Here is a 26925-nt window from a genome sequence, read left to right on the forward strand (position 1 = left end):
AAACTCCAACACTTTACATCTACTATAAGCATCAGAGTCCACCAAATATCGTCTTTTCCTTTCAACATTCGTTAGGAGCCTATTCTTAGCACAAAGCCAAAGAAAATTTCTAATATAATAAGGAACCTTCGAGGACCAAATACCCTTCCAAAGGTTCGAAGGAGGAACATCCATATTGTGATTAAAGGCCTCAAAAGCAGATTTACAAGAATAAGCACTGTTATTAGTAAACGTCCAACATTGAGTATCACTATCTTCCTCCATACTGCTAACTTTAACTCCCCGGATTCTCAGGAGCGTTTCAAGACTGAAAAAAGATCAAATTTAGACCAATCCCACTCTCCATCCTCAACCACAACATCCGCAATTCTCCAATTTCGAACCTCTTAATACTGGTCGAAAATGTTTAATTTAATTTTTTAAAAATGGAAAACTGAGATGATGCCGTTCTTGATTGAACCGTCAAGTCACATGTTACCTCGATTTTTGTTAGGTTATTATATTTTAAAAATTCAACATGATCTAAACTAAAGACCTATCCGGTTCTCCATCGAGTGTGATAATACTGGTAAATACAAGTAATAACTTTGTGGCTACTACACTTCAAAAAAGAGTGTATCCATTTGCTAAAGAAAAAAGAAGAAGTAAAAGAGTATGCCTTCCATTACTATAATTTCCAGTAAGCAAAATGTTCTATCTTTAAGACGGCTTAAGGGATTGGCTCCTTCTCTCTAGATCTGCAGCTCTCCCTCAACCACCGTCTCCCACCTCCTCCGCCTTCTGTTTCTTTCTTCTCCTCCACCCCTACTTAACCACCGATTGCCCTCTTGTTTGCCTTCCTTTTGATGCTATCTAGTTGAAGAGGAGGAAGGCAGCTTGTCTTCCTTTTTCCTCCCCCCACCGTCTTTGTTTTTCTGTTTTCCTAGTTATTTTCTTTTTGTTTGTGTCAGTTTTTAGTTGGATCCTATATATTTCATCGTGTCTCTGAATCCGTTTGAACTGCGCCTGTTGGTTAAACTCTCTGTTTTTGTAACCTTTTCTGGTTTAGCAAGGATAGAAACAGTAGATCTTATCCGTAGATCACTGGATCTACGTGGTTGCGAAAGAAATGACTTAGATCCGAAGGTTCATAATGGTTCAAATGCTGAAGATTGGACTACAGTTGTTGTGCGGCGAATTTGGAGTTACGATCTATATATGTTTCCAATATTGTTGATGTTTAATGTACCTTTAATAGTCATTCTCTTGTTTTTAGTAGTCATTCTCTTGCTTTTAATAGTTATTTTTTTTACTCTAGTGGACTATGTATTAGGCTTAGCTTATATATATGTGAGGTATTATTCCGTGCTGGTATCATTTGTACTTGAAATTTTATGATTTAATGAAATATTAGCTTTACTATAAAAAAAAAAAAAAAGAAAGGAAAAAATATTAGTATTAGTATTTTGGCTTTTACTTTATATTCAATAAAGTTAAAGGGACTTTTATGTAATTTATCCAAATTTTCCTTTGCCCTCTTTTTTCAATTTTCACCATCTCGAAAACCCTCCTTGGTCCATCAGTTCACCGAAGAAATTAATTATAAACCGCCTTTAAACCCTTCTAAACCGCCTTTAAAGTAAACCCTGCCTATTTTCTTTTGTCATTCCCATTCAGCTTCCATCTCCATCTTTTCCTTTGATAGGAGACGAGGATTTAGACCTGCACTTTCTCTGTCGTTCTTTCACGCTTCACTATCAGTCACTCGCATTGTTTGTTTTATGCTCTAAAAGTCAGTATTTCAATTAAAATCAATTAAAATCAATGTAATTTGTTTATCCCGTGTTCATTCATTAATTCTGATTGGTTTTCTTTGAATTTTGATTCTTTATAATGAATAGGGTTGATCAAAGATGCGTAGTACACAGCAAAAGTCACAAGAGATACTCTACACGAAGAAGCCCTACATTGAGGATGTAGGTCCCCGCAGAATGTAAGTTGTATTATTTGGTTTTTTATTTTATATGCTTCTTTTTATAATTTAGTTGCTTCTGTACATAGAAAAAGTATGAAGTTCTCTATGATGTCTGGTTCGGAAATTGTAAAAGCAGCAGAATGCCAAGTGCATTTGGGTTTATACTATGATGCTGAGAGGAAGCCTGTTCATGGCGGTTTATTGGATACCCGTATGGTACATCCTTATCTTTATGTTCCCTCTGCTTGGTTGTATCTATATGTTTCTAAGTTTTTGCTTTCGATTTTTATGGATTTGGTTTTGATGATATTCTTCTGGCCATTGCATTATGGTTTTATATTAATAAAAGGGAAAAGAACTCTTCAGAAACTAACTCCTGTCTTTTGTATGGATTTCAGGGTCCTGCAAACAAAAGTAGTACATGTGATACTTGTGGTGCAGGCTTTCATGAATGTCCTGGGCACTTTGGATACTTGAATCTTGTTTTGCCTGCTTTCAATGTTGGATATATTGGAAATATTTTGGACATTTTAAAGTGCATATGTAAGGTAAATGGTGCTACTTAATTAATCTTATTTGGGGTAACTTTGTTCATAGACATTCTTCTCTCTCTCCTTTTTTTTTTTTTTTTTGTATTTTTTTTTTTGCTTTATGTTGTAATTGGTTTATTAAGCATTGTTTTATTGATATGGGATGCTAATCACTTATTGGAAATATTTAAGTTGTGGACCATGGATCAACATATTGGATAAATTATCTCAGTGCGATAGGGTAGCAGAGTGTTGAAACTGAAATATTATAGTATTCAAAGATGCCCATATTAGTTACTGCTGCATATTATGCATTCCATCTTCATAAACAATGAATCACACTTAAAGATCTCAAACTAACGTGACAAGATCCAAATTAGTGACTCTATTTTTTTTTTCATGCCTAGACATGACAATCTCTCTCTCTCCCTCCCTCCCTCCCCAGACCCCGAAGGTCTATCATGCTTACCAATGTGTGTATTGACAGAGATTTAGTGACTAACAATTGTCATTGTTGTGTCATATTCTTGATGCTCAGATGCTTAATTTCTTTTCAATATTTGAACTCTAAGAGTTTTTTTTCTTTTCTTTTTTCCCCTCTTAATATTGTTTTCAATTTCAATAAGGTCATTGTTTGTTGCTAGGACTGTAAATCAACACCATTGGACTTTCATTTGATCTACCCTTGTTTTAATGTGTATCTTGGTTAAAAGTCTAGGTATTATTTATGCTCTTTTTTGTTATATGGGAGAGTAGATGTGTATTTCCCCCTTCTAAAATTCGAATATCACATGTGATAGTCTTTGTAATTGGCACTCTTACCTTGGTGGATTTTAACTTCCTTTGATAAACTCCTGTCTTTTCCTTTCTCTTTTTTCTGTATTTCCTAACACACATGGGCTGGAAAATGAGTTCTTTGAAGACTTGCAGCACTGATTATTGATATAATCAGCTGTTTACCTTGTGAAATGATACTGTTTTAGCAACAATGGTCAACGTCTGTCTGGTTGCTTACTCCTTTCTGCCTGAGCAAACTTTTTCCTGAATTTCTTGTATCTGATTTTTGTTTGTGCTCTTTCGAAAAGTTCTCTTTAAGCCTTACTCTGCAATAGGAATGATAAGGCACTTATTTGTTGTGGCTGCCATTTCTTATAATGTTACCTTGAGTTCCTTTGCAGTCTTGTTCTCGTATACTTTTGGATGAGACGTTAAGTAAAGAGCAACTCAAAAGAATGAGAAATCCTAAGATGGAGCCTCTGAAGAAGAGTGATTGTGTGAAGAAGATTGTGAAAAAGTGTAGTACCATGGCAGGCAATAAAGCTGTGAAGTGCATGAGATGCGGAGAAATGAATGGTATTGCTTCTGTTTTCCGTGACATTTTATTTTATTGCCAAGGTTCTTGACCATAAATACATAGGAAGCTTTTTGTCTGCTGCTAAACCTAGAAATAGATTGAATACGTATATGAAAAGCAGGACTTTTTCCTTTCTCATTGTTAAGATCTATTCTTGACTGCTGATTTCCAACACAAATTAAAGATTTCAGTTGTCAAATTCTTGGGCAGGATGTATTGTAAAGTTTCTCTTAATGGTTTTCTGAGTTAAGATAGTTGTCTTTTTGAGTTCAAACTTGAATCGACTAAAAATGATTTATTGTTAATGCTATAGAAATTAATACATAGCTAGCAAAGAAGCTAGCTTACATGTTGTAAGTGTCAAGTACTTGGACTTTTAGGAAATTCATTTGTTATTGGAGCTTCAATATGACATATCAGATACTGGAAAAAGAAGTTATATGAAATTGATGGGTTCTGCTAGTTACTAGTGCAGTTTCAATTTGGTTTTCTATGTGGCTATGTTATGGGCCTGCGAATAGGGTCTCGTCACATTTCTATTCACTGGAAAATCCTATTGATTTCTCTTATTTTTCCTGGTCTTCGAAGGATCTATCTTTGAGACTCAATTGTGATCTATGAGAGATCAACCTAACTCCCTAATTTCGATTTTTACTCAAGATTAACGGGTAAATTACACCCATAGCCACTGAACTTTACCCATTTAACATTATGGCCACTGAACTTCAATTCTTAACAGTATGGCCTCTGAACTTTACACTTTTTAACACCGGTGGCCACTCAATGCCTCAAATCGACCGTTGACGGTCTAAAAATAAAAAATCCAAAGCGCTAATGATATTCTAAGGAACTTTAATTCTTGAAAATTTTGGTTTTAGGGTCATTTAGGTGTTGTTTTGTTAGGAGAGAGAGTGAATTTTTAGAGAGAAAGCTCCAAAAAATGTGATTTTGGAAAATAAAAAATGTGGTTTCATGGTAAATGTCATTCTGAACAATTTTAATTCTTGAATATTTTCATTTTGAGAGTTAGTTAAAATTGAGTGGCCACCGGTGTTAAAAAGTGTGAAGTTCAGTGACCATACCGTTAAGAATTGAAATTCAGTAGCCACAATGTTAAAATGGGTAAAGTTGAGTGGCCATGGGTGTAATTTACCCCAAGATTAATTATTGTTTTTTCTATTGGAAGTTGTTGCCTCTTATAGGAGACAAAGAAATTAGAAATTTACAATAGGAAAGAGTTCTTACTTTAGGAAAACTACTATTTAGTAAAATTACTAGCATATCTTTTCCAAAAATAAAATACTACTGTCATGGAACCGTTTGAACTAAAAGCTTAAGCTGATAGTTAAAGGTCCACTTTATATTAATGTCTGACACACCCCATTGAAGCGTGCGCAACAGGCTCATATTACCATGTCCTGCAATTAAATCAACAAATGGGGCTACCAGGAAGCAAACCCCAAACCACTTGATCAACCTGTCTCTGGTACCATATCATGGAACCGTTTGAATCAAAAGCTTAAGCTGATAGTTAAAGGTCCACTTCATATTAATATCTGACAACTAATATAACTGCCTAAATAAGATAATACTGCCTAAATAATAAATCTGCCTAAATAATTATGATAAAGTAAATCTGCCTAAATAATAGGAAAATAATGATAACTTGATCTTTCCATAACAGGCTATCTATCATGATATATTCCTAGATATGCTTGAAATCCAAATTCCTACTGCTGATTCTTTTGATATTTACACAAGCCATTAAACAGCATGACAACTTATAATCTTAGAGATGCATTGGTACATGGTTAGACAAGTTGCTTATGTGTGTTAGTGACGGTTTAGGCTTGGAGAATATTGGCTTTAAGAACCGTACTGGTTTCTTTGTCGGCTTTGTCAAATATATAGTCTCTAATGGTTTTCTATAACCGTTGCTGGGACCTAATTCTAGGACATGTTTGATAATTAGCCAGTAGATCAGGTTGCTGGGTTTTTCTGGCAGCAAGTTGTTGCCTGATTTTTGAGAAAAGCAACACTGCACAATTGTTGAAGTAAGATATTTGCAAGCCTATTTTCTCACTGCGTTTCTTAGGTCTTTGCTTCTTTTCTAGTGTGAACTTTGATATTGTGACTTTCAGGTATGGTGAAGAAGGCTGGTTCTGCTCTAAGCATCATTCATGATCGATCTAAATTCATCAATGGCTATTTGGAAGAATGTAGATCTGCAATTTCACATGCAAAGGATTCTAAGGCCCCAATTAATTTGGCTACTTATATTCTTACCCCGGTGAAAGTACTCTCTCTTTTCCAGAGAATCCCTGAAGAGGTACTATTTTGTAAATTGGATAAGATAAACTTGTTTATGCACAGATTTTTGTCTTGCTTATTTGTGATGCCATTTATTTATATTACAGGACTGCGAAATGCTTGGTCTGTTTGATCGACCAGAGAAACTCATTATAACAAACATTGCTGTGCCGCCTATATCAATCCGACCTTCTGTAATAATGGATGGATCACAAAGGTTTTCTTAGCACATATTTTCCTCTAATATGTCTAGGTTTTCCTTGTGCTTGAATGGTGATAATTGATGTATAACACTCCTTTGCTTGTAATGCAGCAATGAAAATGACATCACAGAGAGGTTAAAACAGATAATTCAGGCAAATGCTAGCCTTCGTATGGAGTTAATGGAGGGAAGAATGAGTATGAACAAATATTTGGTATGATTAAGTATTGAAATCGCGTGTTTAAAATCTTTGGATTGTTGTTCAATGTTAGATACTAAAACTGAATGATCAATATGAGTGCTCTCTGTCAGATTCATTCTTTAAAGCATTCTAGTGTTAACTCATAGTTGAATTGCTTGTGAAACACTAATCGTTAGTCCTCTTCACTTGTCTATTATTGTTATTGTCTTTTGGTGAACAATCCTTGAAGTTCACTAGAATTTGAAGATTGAGTTATGTGCTTTTGCTTTATGATTTTCAGTATATCAAGTCCTACTTCAATATATTACCCTCCAGTTATTACTTTGTGCAAATGATTAGTTTCTCAAGGTTCTTTATTTTGTTTAAGTTACCCAAGTTAGCTTGGATACTTATTGTTTGTCCTTGATATATTAAATAGTGGAAGTTTCTTACTAAATCCTGATTTAGATTGCTGTAGTAAACTATTCAGTTTCTTTCTTAGGCCTGTAGGTGTTCATTTATGTAGAATGGCTCAACAACTCTGCTTACATTTATTTAGTGTTTTGTTTACCTAAATAATTTTCACATACTATCTTCATGTATGTCTGTCAAATATAATTTCTGTTAATTTTTTGAGACCTTTGTGGTTAGAAATTATTATTGAATTCTACTCTTGACATCTTGGTTTAGGATTCTTGGGATGGTCTTCAAGCTGCAGTTGCACTCTATGTGAATAGTGATGTTCGTGTTCCGAATAATGTGGAAGTTGGCAAGCCATTGAGTGGTTTTACTCAACGCCTCAAAGGAAAACAGGGGCGGTTTCGTGGGAATTTATCTGGGAAACGTGTTGAATATACTGGCAGGACTGTTATATCACCAGATCCCAATCTGAAAATTACCGAGGTTAGCTGTTACTAAAACTTGAATGTGATATCAAGCTCTTTATAAATGCCATTTATTTATTTGAGGTGTATACTTACGGGTCTAGGTAGGCATTCCTATCCATATGGCTCGGATTTTAACGTTTCCTGAACACGTTTCCCAACACAACATTGAGAAATTGAGGCAATGTGTCAGCAATGGTCCTTCTAAATACCCTGGGGCAAGGATGGTCAGATATCCTGATGGCTCTTCAAAGTTTGTACTCTTACCTTGCTTTCATATGGTTAAAGGCTTCTTTTATCTAGAATTCATTATCTTGTTCTGCAGGCTTTTGCTAGGAAGTTACAGAAAACGCGTGGCTGAGGAATTGGCATTTGGTTGTATTGTTGATCGCCATTTGGAAGATGGCGATGTTGTTCTTTTCAACAGGCAACCAAGTCTTCATCGAATGTCTATCATGTCCCATAGGGTGATTATAATTAATTAGATCGTATTAACTTCTTTATACATTTCAATTAATTTCCTAAGTTCATAAAGAAATTGCAATTTTCATTTTCTTCTTGTAGGCAAGAATCATGCCGTGGAGAACCTTGAGATTTAATGAATCTGTTTGCAACCCTTATAATGCTGATTTTGATGGTGATGAGATGAATATGCATGTTCCGCAGACACAAGAGGCTCGAACAGAGGCTCTTATGTTGATGGGGGTAAGGATCTCTTCCCCCCCTAAGCTTTGTGTCAGTTGTTCTTGAATCCTCTGCTACCTATCATTTTCAGGATTTTGGCCTATGTTTGAAACTTAACTTGCATTTGCTCATGTGTAACTTTCAACCCACGTCCTTTTGATATTATCAAACTTAACTTGCATTTGCTCATGTGTAACTTTCAATCTTGATAATATTGATTGAATTGCAACTTTGCATGAGATAGAGACTTCATTTCAAAAATGAAATAACTAAAGAAAAACCTAACTAGGGTTGCGCATAAAATTCCATAAAATAACTAAATACCTACACTTTCTAACTTCCTTAGTGGTGCGTAGATGTCTTACAAAGAAAGTTGCCAACTGAGCCTAATTAATGTGGCATACTTTGAGTGTTGGCAATATTATATTCGATGAGGATCCATTTAGTGGCAGCTGCTACTTTTTGAGACTTTCATCTTGAGGTTCCTCTTTCAGTTTGTGATTCCTTGATTATCTTAAATGTTCTTGTTACATGTATGGAGTGCTCTTTGTTTTATTATTTTTTTCTCTTTGAACTTGGCATTTTAGGGACTACCTAGTTTCTTGCTTCTATATATTGATCACGACCAAAATACTGGGTGCTGATTTCATGATAATTGCTACCAAATGTTGGGCAGGGTATTACGATTTTTATATTTCTTTTACAGTATTAATATTTTTTGATGCTTAAGTATTTTTTATCATGATATAATAGCCAAAACTGTCTGACCTTAGTGGACCTTTTCTAATTCCCTTACAGCATAAGCAGCCAACAAGAATAGATATTACAGGTTACAGCCTAGTTGTGGTTACATAGTGACTTGCTGTGCATTTGACGATGCATATAACAAAATTTTAAGAATTCTTATGTAGTTGTTACAGAATACAGAGTTATGGGTCTTCATAACTCTACCCATACTCTTTATGGGTCTCCATACTGTACCCACATAGTTATTAGAGGCGCTCCTTTGGCGCACCAGGCGCCGATATTAGCACCTTGACATCCACAATGGCGGGCGCAGTCGCTGTGGCGCGCCATTGCTCGCCTTAGTGACATAGGTGCAATTTTTAGGGTTTTTTAAAGTTGGAATATATTTTACACGGTTTGAATTAATTGTGATTTGATCTGAGGGTCCCAAATAAGCAAAAGAAAGCGAATATTAAAAGAAGAAGAGATTATTTGGGGTCGAATGAGGATGAAGATGAACTAGTGTTTGAAGATGATAATCTAACATGGGGTTTAGTTAGTAAGGCTGCTGGAGTTGAAGAAAGTGCATATAACACTAGAGGAGTAGGAAAAAGGGCTAAAGTATTATCTTCTAGTGTTCGAGGTAAAGCTCCTGCAGTTGTTACAGAATACATAGTTATGGGTCTTCATAACTCTACCCATACTCTTTATGGGTCTCCATACTGTACCCATACTTCTTCGTTGTATATATAGGTTATCTGTTATGAAGTTAATAAGACTTTCATCATTGCCATCTATCACTTTACAGTCGTTAAACTTATGGGTAATTATGAAGAATGCCATTTGTAATATAGCTCTTAATTGGTGAAAAAGTGTGCCATAGTTGACAAATATGGTTCTATGTCGCTACTTATTTGGATTTCACTGCTTTACACGTCATTTTGTGTTTCTTGTAAGTTGATGATTATTGTTTGTATGAGAACTTGAAGTTTGTTAAAGTCAAATTTATTCTGTCCTCTCAGGTACAAAACAATTTGTGCACACCAAAAAATGGAGAGATCTTGGTTGCTTCCACACAAGATTTTCTGACATCATCCTTTCTCATTACAAGGAAGGACACATTTTATGATCGTGCAACTTTCTCTCTTATGTGTTGTTATATGAATGATGGCATGGAACTTGTTGATTTGCCAACACCTGCAATACTGAAGGTTAGATGATCTACACAAAAAATTTTCACATTCTGTTTTAAGTCACTGATGTATAATCTTTTCTAATCTGATGGCCTACCTAAAAGTGAGGTGCCTCATCTCCATACAGTAGCTTTTTTTCTTTTTATGACATTATTGATCTTATTCAGTTCAGATTGACTGATATAGTGTGTGCCGGTCACTGACTTATGGCAATATGTGAGGGTTCTGACCCGCAAAGAACCATGTAGACACAAATCAAATTGAGTGGCTTGGTGCAGAATTAAACCAGGAGTATTTACCTGACTGCTAGAAGATTTCCTAGACGCACACCTAATAAGTTGCTTGTTTACATGAAATTGAGTTGGATTCAATTGATGCACTTCATTCTGTCATTTGAAACTAAGTTTGCTTTGGTTGATTATGCTATAAATGTTGGATGAACGTTATACATCTTGCACAGGAACTTTGAAATGCAATAGACTTATGATATTTTTTTGTTATGTTTCTGAGTCCTCTGCTGTCTTTGATTAATATGGAGTTGTTGTTCTGCAGCCAATAGAACTTTGGACTGGTAAACAATTATTCAGTATCCTACTTCGTCCAAATGCAAACATTAGAGTCTACCTGAATCTCATTGTAAAGGAGAAAATATACTCCAAGCTTAAGAAAGGAGATAAAAGAGAGAAAGAATCAATGTGCCCTAACGATGGTTATGTTTATATACGGAACAGTGAGCTGATTTCTGGACAACTGGGGAAGTCTACTCTAGGTGAGTATCTTTCCAAGTATACTGAACCAGTTTGTGCTTTTAATTGATAAATTAATAGGCCTATGAGTTTTGAGAGTATGTCATTAATTTTCTTTCAAAAAACAAAATGGCCCATGACTTCAGTATTGGGTGGACGTTGATTTCCTCTTTCATATCTTTCTATTTGTAACAGTTCATTAATTTTATACTCTTTTTTTTTTTTGGAATTATACTGTTCTGTAGTTTAATGGGGCCTATTTTCATTACTGTTCTAAAGTCTCTTGGATGATAATAAGCTGCTTCAGTTTCTTCTTAATCACTGGAAAAATTCTCTTTAATTCAAGGCCTTGTCCACCAAATTATTATAAAAATTGCTTTGCTGAACATTGCTCGAGTGAAGCTTTGTTGTGGTTCAAACACAATGTTGGTTGATTATTGAATGGCTATTTTTCTAACCTTGCCTTGTTTCTTTGTTGATGATGGTTCAAGGTTAATGGTTATATCCTGAATGCTAGAAATAATATATAAAAAGCTATTCTTTTGGTCTTCATTTATAAGCTTAAGCTTTTAGGTCAATTGGTTATTTGACATGTATTAGACCCTCTTAGATGAAGAGGTCAAAGATTTAAGTCATGGCAACCCCATTAATGTTGAAATTTCAACACATGATAGAGTCGGGATGTGTTGTACACGCTTCAAGTCCAAGTCCAAGGCATTTGCAAGCTGGGTGTGTCAGGGATAATATATAAAAGCTATTCTTGGATCTTATCTATACGCTTAAGCTTATAGGTCAATTGGTTCCTTGACACTGGACATGAATTGGTTTGGGCTTGAAATTATCTGAATAATTCCTTTGAAGAAAACCAAATTATGCTCAACCTTCCTCTTTTTTCCATCAACGGAAATGGTCTAATACTATTACCTTCTTCCATCCTGCCGCAGTCCTGTTGGAAGATGTTGATGGCCTGATCCTTTTTCTTTTTTCTTAGATTTCATTTTAAGTGACTTGGAAGCTTGTCGCCTCTCTGTTTCTGACCTGTCTGTCCGGTTAGTTTGCCGATGAATCTCCTTTTATGCAATTATGTTGCTGGCAGCCTCTTACGGGTTGCTTCGACTGAGTTTTGCTTGTCTGTTTCCTACGAAGTTTGATGTTCCTCTGGCGTCTCTCCTGTTCGATCTGTTCTTCTAGGTATGGGTTTGCTAGGTATGGGTCTCCTCTCCTTCTATGTATATATATGTGTGTATTGTAACAATTTAAAATATATCAATGTAGACTCTTAATCTACATGGTATCCCATGTATTCTAGTGTGTTACATGGTATCAGAGCCTAAGGTCTAAGGTTTCTGAATTCTTTTTTCTGGTTAGTATTTCCAGAGTTGTGTTTCTGCAAGGGTTCAATATTTTCTAGGTAGTATTTCCCAGGGTTCCATTTCTGTCAAGAGCTTGGGTCTCTTGAATACTCACTGTTGGGACGTCATTCTATCTCACCACCCCTCTGGTTCATCCTCTCCGCCTCTGATCGGTGTTTCCTCACATTCCGGCCACCCTGTGTCGTCGTCACTGTAAGAAAATTCCTCCTTACATGGGATCAGAACCTTGTTTCGGCTTCTGTCTTGGGTTTCTGGATTAAGATTCCAGAATTTGTTTTCTGCCTTGTGAGCAGAATTTTTGGGTTTGTAATGTTGGGCTGTTTCTTTCAGCATTACTGTAATCTGCCTTGTGAGCAGACTGTTTGGACCTAGTGTTCCAAGTTTCACATTGTCTCACCGCCCCTCCCACGAGCTTCCTCTTTCGCTGACCGATCTGCAAATTCCGGTAACAAATCTCCCAGCGTGTGGCAGCACCTCTGTGCAACTTGGATTAGTGTTTGGATTCTTTGTGTGGGTTGGCAGTGATTATTGCGTTCTTGGCCTCTCCTTCTGTTATCTGTTTAATATGTTTTTGAGTTGTATTATTTGTGGTGTTTCTGAATTTTATTGTTTTTGGTTGTATTGTCTTTAAGACTGCTATTTGTATTTGTAGCAAGCTGGGCATGACTAAAATTCATGCTCCAGCTTGAGGGGGAGTGTAATAATATAAGTATGGGTCTTCTAGGTATGGGTTTGCTAGGTATGGGTCTCCTCTCCTTCTATGTATATATATATGTGTGTATTTGTAACAATTTAAAATATATCAATGTAGACTCTTAGTCTACATGGTATCCCATGGATTTCTCTCTATTTCCATGGTCTTTAACACACGTCATTTTCATAAGTTTGGTTTCTATGATTTTCTCATACAACATTTCATATTCTTAATTCTAGGGAATGGCAACAAGGATGGACTTTACTCTATTCTTCTTAGAGACTACAATGCTCATGCTGCTGCGACTTGCATGAATCGATTGGCTAAATTGAGGTAACTGTTATGCAAGTCCTCTGATAAGCAAATTTGCTTTTGGTTCCATTGCTACTGCATTTGACCTATCGATTAATTTTGAGTTTATATGTAGGATTTGATATACAATTATGTATCATATGTTCTTTTTTTGGGGCCTTGTAAGATGGATTACTTCACGAATTGGACTGTAGAATCTGATTCTTGAATTGTGATTTTGCTTTGTTAAACATTGTTAGCTGTTGATTCAAGGGTTTTAATTTTATGCATCATGTGGAAGTTGAATTCAACTTTGTACTTGAGAAAGTTTTGCGAAAGCTGCCTATGGATTGATTAATGAAACAAGGGTTAGTAAAATTGAAGCTTGGCGAGATAGTCTGTGTGACAAGGAATAAGCAGCTGCAATACTTGTGTCTATTGTTTGTGTACTTGTGCGCCTGTCTTTGTGTATAAAGAGAGAGGATGTTAAGGGGAAAACTTACAAAGATTATTTTTACATGAGAAAGAAAGCAACAAGAGAAAGTCAATAGAATGAGAGAATACATAAAAAGAATTTTAGAATCTCCTTGAAACTTCTTGAATTGAAGCTTCAGTTTTTCGTTTTTGTAATAAATATCTAATTAAGCCTTCAATTCTATAGTACTAATGCCCATGTAGGGAATTTTTATCCAAGTTTTGATTGCGACTCCACCTGACCCTTGTTTCTAGCACCTTATGTAGGTGTCACTGCATTGATGTGGATCCTAATGCCATTTGTTAATTACTGAATTGCATTTGATTTAATAAATAACCCATATTGCTAACGAAAATAAATTCGAAAATAAAAAATGCGTTGCTAAATTAGCAAGTGTTTTGCCACTTTTGGAGCAATTGTGTTATGATTTAATTATTACGCAGCCTTAAATCCTTTTCCTTGGGTTGAATATGCACATTTCAATAGATAATTTTTGTGTTACTTTCTTGTTAGACAATTTCTTGCTTGAACAATTAGTGCTAAATGTCCTCTTTATAAAGTCCTACTATTGCTGCAATTTCATTCAATTGCATATGCTAGGCCTGTTTTAACTGTAATTTTAGATTCTCTAGAGTAGAAAGAAACAATTTGCAGCATTTGCTTTTTTCATCTTGATTGTCGGTGGTGGTAATACTGTGACACATTATCCCTATGCATGTGATGACTTTCACAGGTTTGTTTAATTCATAGCATTTGGATTGTTTCTGCTTTATACAGTGCTCGATGGATAGGAAATCATGGTTTCTCAATCGGAATTGATGATGTCCAGCCAGGAAAAAGATTGATTGATGGAAAAGGGAAGACAATTTCAACTGGTTATCAACATTGTGATAAACTAATAGATGAATACAATGAAGGAAAGCTTACGCTTAAACCTGGTTGTGATGCCACTCAAACACTGGAAGCTGAAATAACTGAGAGATTAAATAAGCTCCGAGAAGAAGCTGGTGATGTGAGGATCCATCTGTTTTTCAATTTTTAGTTTTATGTGAATGTGCATAGTTGCTGCCAGGCGGTGCTTATTTCATTCTTTACTTGCATGTTGTCTTTATAATTATTCAATCTAAAATCCAGAATTGCAGATCAGCGGTGCTGATTGTCGGAGGGTTGTGCATGACCAATTTTGTGTTGTTCAATTAATATTTGATCTTATACTGTACTTTTTAGATCAAGAAGCAGGGCCGAGTTGTCGGTCGACTAACTGTTTTTGTTTTATTTTCTGAGGAGTTTGATGAAGCAAAGGTTTCTACTCAAGAGAGGAGAGAGAGAGAGAGAGAGAGAGAGAGAATGGAGGGATCTTAATTAAGATTTCTGTTCTCAGGCTTTAGTTTATTAAACTAAGTCTCTGTAAGGGTGAAAATTGCCAAGCAATGGCCTGGTCTGCTGGAATTAGAGGCAGCTTGCACCAGGGGGTGGGGAGGGAACTAGGATTAACTGCTCAAAATGTGAGGAGAGATGGGGAAGGCATTGGGTTGGCTGAAAGACATGAATGAATTGTGGGATAGCAAAAGCGGATTAAAACATCAAATATTAATAGATGATACATGTAGTTTCCAGAGGTTAATTGTGGTCTTATAACGTCAAAAATATAAAGAGCAAAGCATGGCAATGAGATGCAATGGTAGATACGCTTCATTCTAGTGATTATTCAGTATCTCATTAAGCTACTTCATTGACTCGGTTAAATGTTGGACTTTTAGGAATTGAATCAAAACTGTATTGTAATTAAAGAAGTCTTACAAATAAATAAAACCAATCAAATTGGTTCAGCCACCCATATTTTTTGGCCTGGTTTTTAGTTTATTTCACTGATCTATACTCCTTTTCAAACTCATTGAGGGGAAAACATTATGTTGTTATTGCATGGGAGTCGATTACTTTGTGGTTGCAAGTCACCAAGTTACATTTTGTTCACTTTTGGAGGCACTTGAAAAATTCCATGGTAATTTATTTTCTTCTTATAGGTATGTATGAAAGAACTGCATTGGAGAAACAGTCCACTGATCATGTCACAGTGTGGATCCAAGGGTTCTGTTATTAATATCAGCCAGATGGTAGCATGTGTTGGTCAACAATCTGTGGGGGGTCGTCGTGCTCCAAATGGATTCATAGATCGAAGTCTTCCTCATTTCCCTAAACAATCCAAATTTCCTGCGGTAATTTCTTAACTTCGTTTAATCGTAATCTCAGATTTTTTGTATCTTTCCAGTTATGGCTTGAAAAGCACATTCTAGTTTATTAGTTAGTAGCCATTTTATATTTTAAAGTATCGTTATGTTAAATTGAGTTGCATATTTGTGAATTATAAATTTGAGGTGCGAGTTATTCTTCAGAAGAGGTTAGCAGTGAAGCCTAATATAGTTGTACTTTGGCAATGCGGCCCAACACCATGCAAACATGAGATGCAAAATGGGTCACTGATTTGATGTTTTCAAATTCTGCATATACTTGAGTAGTGGAGTCTATATTGATGTCCTGGCATCATCTTTATTCTCATTGTTTGGTTGAATAAATGAAATATTGTGAGGTTCTTGTATAATTTTCTATTTTCTGAAAAATTGCTATTCAAAAGAGGAATGTCTGTTTAAGCAATCTGTATGAATGGCATTAACTAGCTTTGGGACTAAACAAAAATATAGTTTGTAACACTGTAATAGCCATCAAAACTTTCTTCTTTCTAGTGTGTTAATCTCATCTTGATGGTAATTGGAGAAATTAACTTTTTGGGTTAATACATCAGTGGAAACCAAAGGTCCGACCAAAGGAAACAGAGTAATTGAGTGTTATTATTGTCATGAGTCGGGTCTTACCAAGTTACTTGTCCGATACTCAAGGCAAAGGCACATGAAAAATAAAGGATCTGCACACTAGGGCAGCTCTGATACCATGTAATCAACCACAAGTGGTTGAGAGAATTCTCAATATTGATTATGAAAAGGGTATAGGTATTTATACAGAGACTCAGAGTCTAAAGGAAATAAATGCTAACTACTAACTACTAGCTATATATTAGTGTCCACAGATGTACATCTCACAATATATACTTAACAATGATCTTTGCGTATTATTCTCAGTATTGCCTTTAACTGTTTATTTCATCATCTATGTTTATTTGGATACACTACATATACATGCAAGAAAGAAAATTGTGTCTTTGTCACGCTGTTTGTTAAATCCCATCAATATGCTTCCAGTAGCAGAGTTGCTAATAAGTTTGCATGTGGTTGTTGTCTACTTAATTGAGTGGTATGAGAATTATTGGTGATTTTTACATGGTATTTTCTGGAACGGTACATGACAATGAATTGAATAGGCAATTAATTTTGTAACATTTGCTTAACTTGGAAAAGTTCAAGACCAAGCTTTAACTTTCTTGTTTTCTGATGGACTATCCATGGTTTTGAAGCATTGAGCTGACTTTTATCGTTTATTATGCAGGCTAAAGGCTTTGTTGCTAATTCATTCTATAGTGGCTTGACGGCAACTGAGTTTTTCTTCCACACAATGGCTGGGAGAGAAGGTCTTGTGGATACTGCGGTAAGGATAATAATTAGTTGATTAGTTGTCCATTTAGATTGATAAATGTTCAGTTGTTCACTAATTCATGTCCTATGGTGTAACTTAAAAGCCAACAATTACATCTATTGGTCATATAAGTTAAGGAAAAGCTGGACAGGTACTGAACTAGTTACATTTTTGCAAGTTGTAAAAGAGAAGTTAGAAAGTCAGGACTAAGTGCGCTCTAATAAATTTTTTTGACCCTTGACTAGTGTTATCATAGCCCACTATCATTGACATGGTTTTGTGGTGGATGGACTTTTTAAATCATGGTATCTGCAGGTGAAAACAGCTGACACTGGATACATGTCTCGTCGACTGATCAAAGGATTGGAAGACTTGTCTATCCAATATGATAATACAGTCCGAAATGCTGGTGGATGTATAGTTCAATTTCTTTATGGAGATGATGGCTTGGATCCTGCTATAATGGAAGGAAAAGGTGGAATCCCATTGAATCTTGACCGGTTGTTCATGAAAGTAAAGGTTCGTAATGTTTGTCTAATTTATTGTTTGGAATTTCACATAATTGTTGGAAAGTTGAAATGACTGTTGAACATTCACTTGCAGGCCACCTGTCCTTCTGGAGAAGACGACTACTTACATCCGTCAGAGATCCCTGACATGGTAGAAAATATGCTAGTAAAGTATGATAAGTCTTTTGGTGGTATTTGCTCTGAAGCCTTTAAAAAAAGTCTGAGTTCCTTTCTTGGGGATCATGTTAAGAGATTGGAAAGCATGATAAAATTGTTTAGTGCTACTGATGGGCAAGTTTCTGAGGATATTGAAGATGGTAGTGTGAGAAGGTGTATGACTATAGACAAAATGGCGCATAAAATATCTGGTATTTCTGAAAGACAGCTGGAGGTCAATAATTGCTATTTCATTCTATTTGTTTCCAACCAATGTTTGCGCTTTCTGTTCTATTTTAGTCACTACTTGCTTTCTTACTGTTTTTCTAGTGGTGCCTTACTTTTACTATAGCACCATATGTGTTAGGAGTGGCTGAAGAGGTAAAATAGTTTAAAGAAAATGCTGTGGCTTCAAGTGTAGTGAATGAAATTCAAAGTATATTCCTCTTTGGAAATCCGGGCTTCTCTTTGGCGGTGAATGAATTGGAGTGAAATTCTTTGCTAATTGATTCGTTAGTTATGCTCTCATAGTTCATGAAACATTGTTTGTCTTCATGTTGAGAGGAGAGTTGGAAAATATAAGACATGCATAACTAAAGGACAGAGGGGAGACTCTCAAGTTGTTTAGACTTTAGAATCGAGTGTCAAATTATGTGAAAATCAGATTTATATCTGCTTAACCTTTTTCTGATTCAACATATTCAATGAAATGCATGATTATAGAAAATGCCGTAGAAAGATTGTTGAGCTGTCATCTAGCTTAATGACACCATGCTAACTTAGTTCTGTATCGATGTTGAAGATGACACTAAGACAAATATAATGTTTCTTTTTTAGTTTTATTACAATGTTTTTAGGCAATTGCAATTAGATTGGACTTGTTTCATAGCTGGTCATTTTCATTCATGTGGTGATCGGAAGGACAGAGTTGGATGGGTTCTTAGTTTCACTGATCTGATTGTCTTTACGATCTGATGCATCATTTGATCATGCACCATTCCTCAGGTACTGGCCTAAGCACTTCACACTCAGGTGTGTGCCTGTTGGTGATTCTTATGAAATAATTCCTGAGAGGCCTGATTAGTGTTTTATTTTTTGTTTCCTTTTCTGTCCTTCCCCATTTCTGGACTTCACAGTGGTTTTGTCTTTTAAGTTATTGTTTGCAATGACTTCATTGCTTTGTGTAGGCATTTGGAGTTGGGTTGAAAAAACGATGTCAGTTACATTGGAGTTGTTTGAACTTGAAAAATAAGAATCAGTTGAACTGGTGTCCTAATCTTTAGCAATCTGATTGAACAAATAAAATCAGCCCTTTTTAATGGATTTAGACTTGCTAGTATGCAAAAAGAACTCCCAGATCAGAAGAAAATGTATCTCTACTTAACACAGAAAGGTGGTAGAGTATTCCCATTCTCTAGTTGGTTTAATCCAAATGTTGAAATTGGTTTGAATCGAAATACGTGGTTGATTCTATTATAACTTTGTTTTTATTGAAGAAAATCATGTTCTGTGAATTATACTTCTCGATGTGATCAAGCCTGTGTAGTCACGAAGACAAAACAAAGTTCTAAAATTCAAAGTAACCTCACAAGATGCCCAAATATGAGGGACACATGTTTATTATTCTTACTTCCTGCTTCTAGCCATACATCTGACCTGGGATAATGAGAGAAACATTGAAGAATGTTGTGTAGAAGAATATTTTATTGGTCTGTAGATTATAGTATTTTAATGGTGGAAGAACTTTTATGATATGTATTGGTACTTGAATAAATAATTGTTAATGAAACGAGCATGGTACAAAGAAATTTAAAATTTTTCTTCTTTTCTGGGTGGATGCAGCATGAGATCATAGTATGGAGTTTGATATCATTATTCATCTTCATATCAATCTATGCTTAAATGTTCACTATCCTTTTTCTGTATGGTATTCCTATGTTCTTATGGCTAATGGTAAAAGATTTCTTCTGTGCTTCTCTGTTACGATTTGTTTTTAGATTTATTTTAAAATGCTAAAATTATTTTTTCGTTTGCGATTTTTCTGCACATTCATGCATGGGTGTTAGTGCCTTGTGTCTTCACAACTATGGATTCGGAATTGTTGGTTGTTTAAATCTATTTCTCATCCTGCACTGGGAGTTTTAAGCACACATGCATTTTCTTTTCTAATGATTTGTAAGAAATATGAATCAGTAAAACTTTTATAATGAAATGATAGGTTTTCCTGGAAACTTGCATCGGTCGTTATTTGTGGAAAAGAATTGAACCTGGGACTGCAATTGGTGCTATTGGAGCACAAAGTATTGGAGAACCAGGGACACAAATGACATTGAAGACCTTTCACTTTGCTGGAGTTGCGAGCATGAGTATCCTTTCTGATTTGATTGCAATTGATTTTTTCTCTGAATATATTTCTCAAGGTTGGCCATAAATGGGTTTCAGTTTGATCCCTTAACACTGTAATAGATATAACACAAGGAGTTCCCCGCATCAAAGAAATAATAAATGGGGCCAAAAGAATCAGTACACCTATCATTACTGCAGAGCTTGAGTGTAATACTAATGTCAATGCTGCTCGCATTGTGAAAAATCGCATCCAAAAAACTCTTCTAGGCCAGGTGTGTAGTCTATCATTGGAAATATTCAATACTAACCTTACCAGATACTTCTTGGTAATCCTACATGAAATATGCTTCTGAAGTTTCAAATATGAGCGTCTTTGATTCATATAGCAGGAGGAAGTAGCTCTTGACTTCTACATGTCAGTCGTTATTTTAGATACTTGTAATGCTTGCCTATCATCCTGTGTGGTTTGGTAATTCTTGTCCATTTCAGCCTTTGGTGGTTTTCTTCTCTTTTTTCCATCGGCTAGATATTCTTGCAGCATGTCCTTTCCCCAATTAGTTATAATATATATCTATCAGCTTGTTTGTTGGCAGTTCTTCTATGTGGTTGAAGGTACTTTGTCATTCTTTGTCCAGTATGCAGACTTTGTTATTACTAATTTATATTACAGGTTGCCAAGAGTATCAAAATTTTGATGACTTCAAGATCAGCATCTGTGATGATTACACTTGACATGCAACTAATCCAAGAGGCACAATTATCTCTGGATGCTGAAACTGTGAGGGAATCAATTTTGCAAACTCCAAGAATTAAACTCAAGCCACAGGTAAGAAATTCTTATTCAAGGAAATTTAGCATTTTGAGAATAAGAGAATTACATGTTAAGCACTTCAAGGCCCTTGGTAACATGCAGCATATCAGAGTTCTGGATGTTAGAAAGTTGGAAGTTATTCCTCAAGGCGACAGAGAAAAAGTTCATTTTGAGCTCCATAATCTAAAAAATATGCTGCCATCATTAGTAGTGAAGGTGAGCCTTTTATCATTTTTTCTCGAAATTTTTTATACGATAATGTATTGCAGTTTTATCATTAAAGCTGGTTGGTCGAAGTGGAAGAGTGCTACGGGTTTCCTTTGTGATCCCGGCATGCCTAATAGATTGAAGGGAAAATTCTACCGGACGGCAATTAGACCAGCATTGTTATATGGTACGGAGTGTTGGGCAGTGAAACACTGCCACATCCATAAGATGTCGGTGGCGGAGATGCGTATGTTGAGATGGATGTGTGGTCACACGAGAAAGGACCGGGTGCGTAATGAAATAATTAGGACAAAAGTAGGGGTTACATCTATTGAGAATAAAATGAGAGAAAACCGACTAAGGTGGTTTGGCCATGTGAGACGTAGAGCGCTTGATGCGCCGGTTAGGAGAACCGAAGAGTGGCAAAGGGATGTAGTTGTGAGGGGTAGGGGAAGACCTAAGCAAACTTGGAGGAGGGTGATCGAGAGTGATATGAGTTTATTGGGAATTGAGGAAAATATGGTAGTGGATAGGACGGAGTGGAGGGAGCGAATCTGTGTCGCTGACACGACTTGATTTTCACGGTTTTATATGATGGTTCATGTTAGCCGACCCCGAATCATTTCGGGACTAAGGCTTTGTTGTTGTTGTTGTTGTTGTAATGTATTGCAGTTTTCTATTGGTTGGTTGGTAGGTCACTTAAGTGTTAGAAGCTGATTTGTAATTACAATATATTTGGATGACAGGGCATAAGAACCATTGAACGTGCTGTTATTGCCCAAAAGAAACGTGAGGGTAAAGCAAGTGATCAAGAGCTCCCAATATACAACATGCTTGTAGAAGGGTGAGTTATCCATAACTGCAAGTAGAAAATTATTTTACCCTTTCGTTATCATTGAAAATAATTTTTTATTGTGCGAAATCTTTACCGTGTAGCCTCTATTATTCATGAAGGTTAGATAAATTGCATCTTTGTCCTATTTTGGGATATCTATTTTTGACACACTTATAGGCCTTCATTTCAATGGATGCATATTAATGGACCAATGGAGATTTTAGGTTTCTTTACGTATTGCAATCAAACCAGAAAGCAATAATAATTATCTTTATATATGATCATCCACGAGTTTTTGTTTACACATCTTATTTTTTCCATTCAAATGCCAGCCGGACTGGTTGAAGCAGCTACTTTCCATTAGTTTTGATGTTTTAATATATCTACTTCAATAGGTATCTGGGATATTTGTGGAAAAGATCATCTATGCGTGGTTTAGAGAAATTTAGTATATTGAATGAGCATGCATCTATTGTTACAAGTCTAGATGAAATTTGGGGTGGTAAAAAACAAGCTATCTGCTGTCAACAAATATTAGTTAAGCTGGCATTGACTATATGTTACTCGAACATTAAGATGGGTGTAGGACTCATGCCAAGCTTCTGGAACTTAAGGAACCCATAGGCGATATATTAGCGAGTGCTAAAAAAGAATTGGGTTAGCTATTGGCTTACTTTTACCAACAGTCCTTTGATTTTGTGGTCCATAATGGAACAACCATAATGGTTCCGTTTTTTTTTTTACATCCAAAAGCACTTTGCCTTTAGGATGTCATAAATTTGGACAGGAGGCATACACATTAGGATACCTCCTCTCATCAATAGTCTTTCTCCGCTTGTCCTTTTCTTTTCTCTCTCTATATTTTCTCCTCGTACCTGAACTTTTTCTGCTCCTTACATGTGCACTATCATCCATAAAGTCACTGTCATATTTATGTCATGTTAGTGCCAGTCTATATTGCACGGAAACTCTTCTTCATTAGCGTTTCCGCGTTCCTTTTCCGTTTCCATTACTGTTTCCTAGCTAATTTTTCTTAGAAATAACGCTTCCCGGTATCCGTTTCATTTCCCATTTCCGTCTCCGTGCAACGTAGGTGCCAGTTCTTTCCAGCATATTTTTCTGTTTCCTCTTTTTTTTTTTTTTCTTTTTTCTGAAGGGCCTAATTTGAAACCTTGATATTCTCCTTTTCTGACAACCTCCATGGCTCTTTTGGCATTCTTTTTCCATTCTCATGTTGTTGCTGTTCTTGTTAACTGTCAATTCTTCATTCCCATTCAAATTATCATCTTGATATTCATCTAGAGTAAATTGATCCTCATAAATTACTCTTCTGTTCTGTGAAGTTACGCTCATGATTGCCCTATTTGCTTGAGAACCATTTCTACTTTTGACCTAATAGCGTTTCTATATTAAACTGCCTCTTACTAAAACTCTTCTATGATGCATCCTCATCTACAGCATTCCTGAAATGATCAGTCATAGTCTTAGGCATTTTCCTTAACTTCATTAACCATCTGTATTATTGGAGGTGTTTAACGTCTTTCTTAAAGTATCTTCTTTAAGTGACCTCCCATCCCTTCCCGAGAGATACCATTATCATACCACAAATTACAACCCAACAAACACCAAGAGCCCAAAATATCAAACCACAAATAAAAAAGATCAAGAACCCAATACATCAAGCCACAAATTATAACCCGACAGATACACATTACCAATTAATTGACAACTAAATCAGTACTTACATCGGAACAAATTAAGAAAAACTTGATTCTTGTTACTTTGTTGTTTGCTTAGATTATACTTGGATTGGTAGCAAGACTAACGCAAAGGAAACCTGCAACGAAAGTTTGCCCGTATCTACCAATTGTTTCTCATAAGCCAAATGAATTAGAGAGAAAAGCCAAGACAATCATCAAAAAGCAAAATTTCGCCTAGATCACAAAATTCACGATGCTAAGAGTTGTCCTGCTAAAATACTTAATAGTGTGTGTGTTTGAAGAGCTCATTGTAGTATAGAGAGAAATAGAACACTAATATTGGAGAAAATGAAATACTTCGGTGGAACATGGTATTGCTTTTTGCTTACGAGGTTAGAAGATATGGAAAGAAATGAAAAAGACATGGAGAGAGAACATTGATTAGAAACAAAGTTACCCAAAATACAACTATTGGTTGTATGTTGTGCTATGTGGCTATCAGTGCAATATTGATTACAAATTGAAGTAAGATGGCTGTTTTGTTATGGACCTCACTATTTGTTAGCTGCTTCATCGTTCATCTGATCACTTTGATATTCTCTTTCCTCCTAGAATAATTCCAAAAGAGCAATGGTGTGGAGATCAGTTTTTTCCTGATTAAATTCCAGATTTATGAAACCTCTTGTGCTAATTATTCTTTTGGTAACAGCAATTGGGTGTTTATGGCCCTCAGCGAACCCATCATCTTTTTGTAAGATCAATTTGCAACTGTGCAGCAACTCTAGCTAAGAGACATAACCTAAATAGAACTTATTTAGTAATTTTCCACTTTTCTTTGACTAATATTCTCCCTCTTCCTACCTATTTTTCCATTCAAGAGATAGAGGAGGAAATAGAGTAAAGAATCGATGATAGATGACAAGTAAACTTCTCTTACTGAGTACGAACATTGAATTAAATTCAATTTATTGGACAAAATATTAAGTTCTAGATTGAGTCACTGCACCCTAGTTTAACACCACAGCTTGCTTGCTATCTAGTTTTCCTAATCTCCATGTTTGTTTCCCAAGAATAATAGAGATAAGAGCGAGACCTAACAAATAGTACTGGATTTATAAATATGAGAATAATAAACCACTTGATTTCCTCTTGAGGTGGGTCATCTTTGGTAATAGCGATTAGAAAGTTGCATCACTGGTTGTCTGGATAATGGTACCTAAACGACATATGATTAGTCCAAAAGATGAGCTAGAAATTATAAACTTCTAAGTATACAGCATGAGTGTTGATCAAAATCACAGTATTGCTCTAGAGCTTAGTTGCTGTGATGGGTGGGATCTTACATACTTGTTAACAATCATTTGTTGTATCTCTGTAGAATGGGTCTTGATCTTGTTATGGGAACTGAAGGAGTGGATGGGCGGAATACAACAAGTAACCATATATTGGAAGTTTATAAAATTCTGGGAATTGAAGCTGCAAGGAAATGCATCATTGATGAGATCAGATATACCATGGAAAGTCATGGAATGAGCATTGACAGTCGTCATATGATGCTTTTAGCAGATCTAATGACATTTAGGGTAATTACTATTTAATATTTATCCATTTCCTTGAATGTTTTAGCCATTTCCTTGTCGTCTTATGCTTTTATGTATGATAACAGGGTGAAGTTCTTGGAATCACGAGATTTGGCATTCAAAAGATGGACAAAAGTGTGTTAATGTTGGCATCATTTGAAAAAACAACAGATCACCTTTATCATGCTTCTGTTAGTGGGAGGGATGACAAGATTGAGGGAGTTAGTGAATGCATCATAATGGGAATTCCAATGCAGCTAGGCACTGGAATACTCAAAGTACAGCAAAGGTAAGTGCAAACTATATATATATATATTCTATGCTACGCCTTCTTTTCAATTTGTGAGTACACTTGTACATCAAAATGATAAATGCTTTTTAATGTTTTTTAATAGCTATATTAATGGAATGAGTCCATTTGCTGATAAATGTGGACTAATAGTGTTCCTTTGCAGGGTTGATCCTCCACCTATGCTGACTTATTTACCTGATCCTATCATCGCCTAGAGTTGGTAATATGAAATTTAACACATACACCTGGTGAAGATGCACTAATTGATAAGGTTAGGAAAAAAGTACAAAAAAGGCTCATGTCATGAGTTAGTTTATTATATGTACTTTTCAGCTTACTGAGATATGAGAAATGACCCTGCAATGCAAGCCCCCTTAACGTAGACTTGTCTCTAAAAGCATTCTTCCTGTGGAGTTGCAATTACAGACGCAGCTTGGAGACGAGGCTAACAACAGCAATTGCACCCATCGGTATTCATTTCTCGTGAAATTTCTGTTACTGTTTATGAATAGAGAAATTTATGTATTTATCATGCACAGTAAAAATATTAGAATGTTTCTTTCTGCTCATTCAACATCTAGGTGAGCATTGAGAGTGAATATATATAGTCATTTTTATTTAAAAAATAATCATAAAGATGAAGAGTGGAAATTTAAGGAAGAAATGGTGAAACTAGGTAAGATACTACTCCATCCATTTCAAAATAATTGTCACATTTGGCCAAATCACACCTCAAGGAAATAATTGATTTGCATTAAATTTATGAAACATTGACTAAAATCACTCTTTATATTGAAAACTTAAAATGATAAAAAGTGCAATTAATATTAGATTCATTAATAAAGGTAATGTTTTGAAAACTAAACCGGATAAATAATATGAATAAAAAGAAATTTGATCAAACGTGATAATTATTTTGAAATGAATTGAGTATTTATTAAGATTTTCTTCGACATGGATTGGTGGGCCAACTTATAATTTGAGTTTGCAATTGTGAGACATATTAACAAATTATATAAATCAAAGCAAGAGAGAGGGATTAACAAATGGAAGAAATATGAAATTGCAAATTATAATAAAACTATAAAGATGATTTGATGGGATACAACCAAATCTTGCAGTTAGAAAGAGTACAAACAAGCTACAACTAGTAAATTAGACTCTACATGGGTATTACTACCTTGATAGTGCTTGATCCAACTTAATGCTTTCCGATATGCTAACGCTTTAGCTAGCAACGTATTAGGGCTACAATTTATCGTCATGTTCTTCACTGCTATGAACGATCCAACCGCATCCCTAACTAT

General features: G+C 35.6%; 1 protein-coding gene across 3 annotated transcripts; it reads left to right on the top strand.

Annotated features, from left to right (window-relative positions):
• Positions 1-1573: 1573 nt before the first annotated feature.
• On the top strand, positions 1574-26282 carry LOC136202361 (DNA-directed RNA polymerase III subunit 1). 3 transcript variants are annotated; one of them, XM_065992932.1, is made up of 28 exons: positions 1574-1771; positions 1881-1972; positions 2041-2170; positions 2353-2502; positions 3663-3837; positions 5980-6167; positions 6256-6365; positions 6462-6564; positions 7222-7434; positions 7520-7668; positions 7741-7882; positions 7980-8120; positions 9848-10036; positions 10571-10787; positions 13071-13164; positions 14375-14609; positions 15622-15813; positions 17096-17194; positions 17498-17701; positions 17786-18082; positions 20066-20213; positions 20314-20465; positions 20864-21019; positions 21107-21220; positions 21958-22055; positions 25125-25329; positions 25413-25615; positions 25782-26282. In XM_065992932.1, the coding sequence occupies exons 2-28, from the start codon at positions 1893-1895 to the stop codon at positions 25831-25833; spliced, it is 4236 nt and encodes a 1411-aa protein (XP_065849004.1). In that variant the 5' UTR covers positions 1574-1771; positions 1881-1892; the 3' UTR covers positions 25834-26282. The 3 variants fall into 3 exon arrangements, with proteins under 3 accessions (XP_065849004.1, XP_065849018.1, XP_065849011.1); XM_065992946.1 differs by having other exon boundaries at positions 2091-2170; XM_065992939.1 differs by having other exon boundaries at positions 2091-2165.
• The last annotated feature ends 643 nt before the right edge of the window (positions 26283-26925 follow it).

Source organism: Euphorbia lathyris, chromosome 1 (genome assembly GCF_963576675.1).
Source record: "Euphorbia lathyris chromosome 1, ddEupLath1.1, whole genome shotgun sequence".
In the NCBI taxonomy this organism is placed as follows: domain Eukaryota; kingdom Viridiplantae; phylum Streptophyta; class Magnoliopsida; order Malpighiales; family Euphorbiaceae; genus Euphorbia; species Euphorbia lathyris.

Excerpts from the sequence above, each read along its gene's own strand:
- LOC136202361 (XM_065992932.1), top strand. The coding sequence starts at position 1,893 with ATGCGTAGTACACAGCAAAAGTCACAAGAGATACTCTACACGAAGAAG. Across the intron at positions 7,435-7,519 it reads CCAATCTGAAAATTACCGAG|GTAGGCATTCCTATCCATAT; the intron begins GTTAGCTGTTAC and ends TTACGGGTCTAG. Across the intron at positions 8,121-9,847 it reads AGGCTCTTATGTTGATGGGG|GTACAAAACAATTTGTGCAC; the intron begins GTAAGGATCTCT and ends CTGTCCTCTCAG.